Source organism: Ranitomeya imitator, chromosome 7 (assembly GCF_032444005.1).
Source record: "Ranitomeya imitator isolate aRanImi1 chromosome 7, aRanImi1.pri, whole genome shotgun sequence".
In the NCBI taxonomy this organism is placed as follows: domain Eukaryota; kingdom Metazoa; phylum Chordata; class Amphibia; order Anura; family Dendrobatidae; genus Ranitomeya; species Ranitomeya imitator.
Genome location: NC_091288.1, coordinates 154,700,505 through 154,708,682, shown reverse-complemented (window position 1 = coordinate 154,708,682; position 8,178 = coordinate 154,700,505). Strand labels below are relative to the sequence as shown.

The 8,178-nt window shown below is 44.3% G+C and overlaps 1 protein-coding gene across 1 annotated transcript; it reads left to right on the top strand.

The window, feature by feature from the left end:
- Nucleotides 1-5,832: 5,832 nt before the first annotated feature.
- LOC138644978 (hemoglobin subunit beta-2-like) lies at nt 5,833-7,225 on the top strand. The gene is made up of 3 exons (XM_069733931.1): nt 5,833-6,000; nt 6,229-6,451; nt 6,994-7,225. The coding sequence occupies exons 1-3, from the start codon at nt 5,909-5,911 to the stop codon at nt 7,120-7,122; spliced, it is 444 nt and encodes a 147-aa protein (XP_069590032.1). The 5' UTR covers nt 5,833-5,908; the 3' UTR covers nt 7,123-7,225.
- Nucleotides 7,226-8,178: the final 953 nt, after the last annotated feature.

Genomic DNA, 8,178 nt, shown 5'->3' with positions numbered 1-8,178 from the left:
TCTTCGGTATGTCTCTTGTTCTTTTTGTTTTTCGATTTGTCACTATGGGGCACAAGTGACAAATAAGGACAGTATGGGGGCACAAATGAAATCTGGACATTATGGGGGCAGAAATGAAATGTAAATGTCTGCACTGTTTAACATACTGTTTGTTTATGAAAAGATAGCATATGTATACTACAGTATTGGGTAAAAATGAGTTAATTATATTAGTCCGGCCCTCTGAAACCATCCAAATTTCTCATGCGGCCCCATGGCAAAATTAATTGCCCACCCCTGGTTTACATTATACTGTAAACACATGGGAAACCGCTGCGGATCCGCAGCAAAATCCGCAGTGTGTGCACATACCCTTAGACTGCTTAGTGCAGTCGAAATGCGTCGACTGGGTATGCACTATATTTTCTTTTAAAAAATAGAAAGAAAAGGAAAATCCAGTCCTGTTGATCCGGACTCTATTTTTTTTCTATCTTCCTTGGTGAGGCCAGGGCAAGGCCTGTGTTTGAGCCCCAGGTGGATTAGCATAGAGCTACTAGGTGAGCTGGAATCAAGTTTTTCTAAGCATTTTATTTGCCAGGAAACCACCCGGAAAGCTCAACAGACCCTCGAAAAGTGCAGCTTAGGAGATAGGAGCACACAGCTCTTATCTAAAGGTACCGTCACACTAAGCAACACTGCAGCGATACCGACAATGATGTCGATCGCTGCAGCGTCGCTGTTTGGTCGCTGGAGAGCTGTCACACAGACAGCTCTCCAGCGACCAACGATCCCGAAGTCCCCGGGTAACCAGGGTAAACATCGGGTTACTAAGCGCAGGGCCGCGCTTAGTAACACGATGTTTACCCTGGTTACCGTTGTAAATGTAAAAAAACAAACACTACATACTTACATTCCCGGTGTCTGGTCATGTCCCTCGCCTTCAGCTTCCCGCACTGACTGAGCGCCGGCTGTAAATTACAGCAGTGACGTCACCGCTGTGCTGTGCTTTACGGCTGGCCGGCGCTCACCAGTCAGTGCGGGAAGCTGAAGGTGAGGGACCTGCGCTTAGTAACCTGATGTTTACCCTGGTTACCAGTGAACACATCGCTGAATCGGCGTCACACACGCCGATTCAGCGATGTCAGCGGGAGATAGAGCGACAAAATAAAGTACTGGACTTTCGCCAGCGACCAACGATCTCCCAGCAGGGGCCTGATCGTTGGTCGCTGTCACACATAAAGATTTCGTTAACGATATCGTTGCTACGTGACAAAAAGCAACGATATCGTTAACGATATCGTTATGTGTGACGGTACCTTTAGAGCACACACACAGTGAGGTATAACTCAAAGAAAGCAAAGGTTAGGTAGTCCTTGTAGCCTATGCTTTATCCTGCTGTTTGTGCACCCTCAGAGAGAGCTGTCTGCTCCTGTCTGCTGAGCTGTGCAATGTTCAGGGGTCTATTGAGTGATTAGTGGGGGTTTCAGAACCAAAATCCCCATCAATCTGCCAAATTTGAAAAATGTAATGGAAGTTTAGTTACTCTTTAAGCCAATCGGTGGTCATTTAAAGGCCCATTTAGACAGGCCAACTGCACTAACAGGCCATTAAGAATTGTTCTCTGCACATAGAACATTATGTTCTCCTAAACAGAACTAACAGCCTCATATACGCCTATAAGTCTGATAGATCCGCATTCAGTCCGGCAATCGCGTGAAACATGAAAGTCTGAATTCTGCCTCGCCGTTAGTGCTGTCGCATCGGGCCCATGAGTTTCAAGTTGCACCACTGGTTATAGATTACTATATATGTACATAAGAGACTTACAGCTCCACATCAGCTAAAGGACAACATGCTGGGCCATATTTTTCACCAGGTTTCTTGCTTAAATAGACTGACAAATATGCATTTGGGGTAGCTGGCATATTTCTGAAGCCCCTGAATCAGTCTTTCTGACAAATATGAGTATGCTTGGAAAAGAGAATGAGGCTTTAGAGTTGTGAGGGGGATCCCGATGATGACTCAGATACTGCAAAAGGAGAGACAAGACCACCTTTCATAATGCACTGGTATTAATAAGTCTCCTTCATGGTCAACCCTTCTTTAACAAAAATTACAATATTAGCACACACACAGATATATGTATACAGTGCCTTGCGAAAGTATTCGGCCCCCTGAAACTTTTCAACCTTTTCCCACATATCATGCTTCAAACATAAAGATACCAAATGAAAATTTTTGGTGACGAATCAACAACAAGTGGAACACAGTTGTGAAGTTGAACGAAATTTATTGGTCATTTAAAATTTTTGTGGAAATTCAAAAACTGAAAAGTGGGGCGTGCAATATTGTTCGGCCCCTTTAACTTAATACTTTGTTGCACCACCTTTTGCTGCAGTTACAGCTGCAAGTCGCTTGGGGTATGTCTCTATCAGTTTTGTACATCGAGAGACTGAAATTCTTGCCCATTCTTCCTTGGCAAACAGCTCGAGCTCAGTGAGGTTTGATGGAGATCGTTTGTGAACAGCAGTTTTCAGCTCTTTCCACAGATTCTCGATTGAATTGAGGTCTGGAGTTTGACTTGGCCATTCTAACATCTGGATACGTTAATTTGTGAACCATTCCATTGTAGATTTTGCCCTATGTTTGGGATCATTGTCTTGTTGGAAGACAAATCTCCGTCCCAGTCTCAGGTCTTATGCAGACTCCAACAGGTTTTCTTTAAGAATGGTCCTGTACTTGGCTCCATCCATCTTCCCATCAATTTTAACCATCTTCCCTGTCCCTGCTGAAGAAAATCAGGCCCAAACCATGATGCTGCCACCACCATGTTTGACAGTGTGTGGTGTGTTCAGGGTGATAAGCTGTGTTGCCTTTACGTCAAACATGTCCTTTGGCATTGTTGCCAAAAAGTTTGATTTTGGTTTCATCTGACCAGAGCACCTTCTTCCATATGTTTGGTGTGTCTCCCAGGTGGCTTGTTGCAAACTTTAAACAACACTTGTTATGGATATCTTTGAGAAATGGCTTTCTTCTTGCCACTCTTCCATAAAGGCCAGATTTGTGCAGTATACGACTGATTGTTATCCTATGGACAGACTGTCCCACCTCAGCTGTAGATCTCTGCAGTTCATCCAGAGTGATCATCGGCCTCTTGGCTGCATCTCTGATCTGTCTTCTCATTGTTTGAGATGAAAGTTTAGAGGGACGGCCGGGTCTTGGTAGATTTGCAGTGGTATGATACTCCTTCCATTTCAATATGATCGCTTGCACAGTGCTCCTTGGGATGTTTAAAGTTTTGGAAATCATTTTGTATCCAAATCCGGCTTTAAACTTCTCCACAACAGTATCACGGATCTGCCTGTTGTGTTCCTTGGTCTTCATGATGCTCTCTGTGCTTCAAACAGAACCCTGAGACTATCACAGAGCAGGTGCATTTATATGGAGACTTGATTACACACAGGTGGATTATATTTATCATCATTAGGCATTTAGGACAACATTGGATCATGCAGAGATCCACAATGAACTTCTGGAGTGAGTTTGCTGCACTGAAAGTAAAGGGGCCGAATAATATTGCTCGCCTCACTTTACATTTTTGTGGAAATTCAAAAACTGAAAAGTAACCAATAAATTTCATTCAACTTCACAATTGTGTTCCACTTGTTGTTGATTATTCACCAAAAATTTTCATTTGGTATCTTTATGTTTGAAGCATGATATGTGGGAAAAGGTTGAAATGTTCCAAGGGGCCGAATACTTTCGCAAGGCACTGTATATTGATCATCACAATAATATACTTCCAGGAAAGAATTACCGTATATACTCGAGTATAAGCCGAGATTTTCAGCCCAAATTTTTGGGCTGAAAGTGCCCCCCTCGGCTTATACTCGAGTCACGGTAGCGGTGGGGTCGGCGGGTGAGGGGCTGAGGGCGCTGAGGCATACTTACCTAGTCCCAGCGATCCTCGCGCTGTCCCTGCCGTCCCACGGGCTTCGGCGCTGCAGCTTCTTCCTCTCTTCAGCGGTCACGTGGGACCGCTCATTACAGAAATGAATAAGCGGCTCCACCTCCCATAGGGGCGGAGCCGCTTATTCATTTCTCTAATCAGCGGTGCCGGTGACCGCTGATAGAGAAAGAAGCTGCGGCACCGAAGACAGGAGGGGACAGCGCGAGGATCGCCAGGACTAGGTGAGTATGTTATATTCACCTGTCCACGTTCCAGCCGCCGGGCGCCGATCCATCTTCCCGGCCGGCGCCTCCATCTTCCCGGCGTCTCTGCTCTCTGACTGTTCAGGCAGAGGGCGCGATGACGCATATAGTGTGCGCGGCGCCCTCTGCCTGATCAGTCAGAGCAGAGACGCCGGGAAGATGGAGGCGCCGGAACGAGACGCCGGGAGCTGCAATCAAGGGAGGTGAGTATGTGTTTTTTTTTCTTTATTGCGGCAGCGGCGGCACAAATTTATGTGGAACATCTATGGGGCACAGTGAACGGTGCAGGGCACCGTATATGGAGCACATCTATGGGGCACAGTGAACGGTGCAGAGCACCGTATATGGCACAGCACAGCTATGGGGCACAGTGAACGGTGCAGAGCACCGTATATGGCACAGCTAGGGGGGGCACAGTGAACGGTGCAGAGCACCGTATATGGCACAGCTAGGGGGGGCACAGTGAACGGTGCAGAGCACCGTATATGGCACAGCTAGGGGGGGCACAATGAACGGTGCAGAGCACCGTATATGGCACAGCTAGGGGGGGCACAGTGAACGGTGCAGAGCACCGTATGGGGCACAGTGAACGGTGCAGAGCACCGTATATGGCACAGCACAGCTATGGGGCACAGTGAACGGTGCAGAGCACCGTATATGGCACAGCACAGCTATGGGGCACAGTGAACGGTGCAGAGCACCGTATATGGCACAGCACAGCTATGGGGCACAGTGAACGGTGCAGAGCACCGTATATGGCACAGCACAGCTATGGGGCACAGTGAACGGTGCAGAGCACCGTATATGGCACAGCACAGCTATAGGGCACAGTGAACGGTGCAGAGCACCGTATATGGCACAGCACAGCTATGTATGGGGCACAGTGAACGGTGCAGAGCACCGTATATGGCACAGCACAGCTATGGGGCACAGTGAACGGTGCAGAGCACCGTATATGGCACAGCTATGGGGCACAGTGAACGGTGCAGAGCACCGTATATGGCACATCTATGGGGCACAATGAACGGTGCAGAGCACTATATGGTTCACACCTATGGGGAAATATGAACGGTGCAGAACACTATATGGCACAGCTATGGGGAAATAATGATCTATTTTTATTTTTGAAATTCACCGGTAAATGCTGCATTTCCACCCTAGGCTTATACTCGAGTCAATAAGTTTTCCCAGTTTTTTGTGGCAAAATTAGGGGGGTCGGCTTATACTCGGGTCGGCTTATACTCGAGTATATACGTTATGAATAAGGTTTTTTTTTTTACAAATGAATGAATATCCGAGTGTTGTGAAATTGACCAAAAAATGTAAACTTCAAAGCTTTCATTGGCATAAACACGTCTCCAAATATCTAAGCTTTGCTATAATTTCATATATTTGTGTAAAATTATCGATCATTAAACTTTATCAGAACAAAAACTACATGGCTTATAAAATGCAGAAATATATTGGTGATTTTTAGAACTTACAAATATCTAAAAAAAAACAACAAAAAAAAAACAATAAAGAAAAATAGCTTATTCCCACCAGATTAGATATGCAGGAGTTTGTAGGGTGGAGAAGAAGAAATATGACACAGCAAAACAAAGACTGGGTGTGACACTGCAAAATCTTCTATAAATCAGGGAAAGAGTCTCTAAAAGGCAGAAGCGTCTTACTTCTCACTTAGAAAGCTCAACAGCTACTTGCATTTACAGCCAAAATGGTCCACTGGACAGCCGAAGAGAAAGCCTTCATCACCTCAACCTGGGCGAAGGTCAATGTGGAGGCCGATGGTCATGAAGCCCTGTGCAGGTAAGAACACTACAGCAGGTCACCCTATACCTTGACATTTAGAATAATTAATACAATGGTCATAATTTTCATAGACAATCATTTTGGTAGCTTTCTTATAATGAAATAATTATATATTGTTTGTACATGAGTGATATTGTTGTAGTTACTTCTCACACAAATAGTGATGTTCCATTGATCAACAAATCTGCAAAAACATTAATACTTTTTCTCTTTCTACTTGACCAGACTGCTGGTCGTGTACCCCTGGACCCAGAGATACTTCAGCAGCTTCGGAAACCTTTCCAATGTGACCGCCATCTCCGGCAATGCCAAGGTGAAGGCTCATGGCAAGAAGGTGCTCACAGCTGTTGGCAGTGCCATCCAACATATTGATGATGTGAAACATTACCTGGCTGACCTCAGCAAGTCCCATGCCCAGGAACTCCATGTGGACCCTGAGAACTTCAAGGTATGGTTCATTTATACTATTGACTTTACTTACTATCCATAGAGATTAATTAATAATTAATGAATTACCTTAAACTAAAAAACTAATGACATGAATAAATACTATGTAGCTCTTGCGTTAGTCCAAATATCAGTTTAGTTGTTTCTTAGTTCTAGCTTTTGAGAAAACTGCATTATGCTCAATTTAGCTGCAAATGAAACTCCTACAGTTGTTGCCTGCCAATTATGTGGTGGTGAACAAGTGTGTGGCCCTTGTTACGTGGCAATATTTTGTATCATTATTTGTAAACCAAGACCAGGAATGTAAAACCTGTAGAGAAAAAGACTATCATGATTTGTAACTCTCCTGTCCAGGCGATTCACTCTTAGGATCACAAACACTGATACACAATACTGGCCAGAATGTACAGTGTAAAGATGATTGTTTAATTTGCAGTTTTTGGTTATGGGAACCCTTAGTGGTAATTGAGCTAGGCAACACAGGAGGTTTTGTAACTGGTTGCTTACAAACATTGTTAATAATGTCGTATTTTTCATTTACAGCGTCTGACTGAGGTTATGGTCATCGTCTTCGCAGGAAAACTGGGATCTTCCTTCACCCCTCAAGTCCAGGCTGCCTGGGAGAAGTTCAATGCTGTCCTGGTGGCTGCTTTGAGCCATGGATACTTCTAAATCCATTATGTACAACATATAAAACATCTTTAAACATCTTGACAGACAATTATAGATGTCACAATGACTGACTGTCAATAAAGGATTGGTTGTACAAATCTAACTATCCTGTGTTCTTCTTCCATTATTTTGGGGTGTACATATAGGGACACGTGTAACACATGATCACAATTTTATTTACACACAACCAAAATATATGTATGTGTGTGTATATATATATATATATATATATATATATATATATATGCACATACTTAAACAATGTGTTCATCATATGCATCTCAAAATAATACTTCTCACAGGGCATTGCAATAAACAAAAATTACATATTTGGGTGTTTAACCCCTTTCAGATTAAAATGTGTAGATATAGGTCCTGTCTACCAATGCCACATGCTGCCAGGGTGTATATCAGGGGTGCACTTGTGGCCTGGGGAGCCAATCTGTACTTATCTCAGGCACCCCCATATTAGGGATCGCACTCTGTTCACTATTACAAAGAGAGAAATTTGTCTGTGCGCGTTACTCTCCATTGTAGAAAAATAATCTCCTACTTATCATATATTCATAATAATGTTTGTAATGAATGTTTAATTGCAATAACCCTTTAAGGCTGAAGGCGGCCCTAGGGTGTGATACAAGGTAACACTGTGGCCATTGTATCCAAGAAGAGTTGTGTCCCCTTGGAATATATCTACAGCGCTCACTTTGATAGCAGATCACTCTGTACAGAGCTCTGCCATTAGTGTCAGTCCAGCTCCCCAGAGATGAAAGATGAAATGAGCAGCTCGCTCTTACATAAAATGCTAAACCCCCTGCTCAGAGTGAGCTTGGTGCTTAGTGCTGACATCAGAGTGGAGCAACCCTGTTCAGTGGTATCTCTTCTGATTAGTAGGCCCGGTGTACTATAATTCATGTGTCACCTTGGGCTCACTAGTCAGAAGGGGCAGGTAGGAGGAGGCTTGCAGGGCTGTGTTCAGTGATATCTCTTCTGATTAGTAGGCCCTGCGTACCTTACTTCATGTGCTACCCTGGGCTCACTAATCAGCAGGGGCAG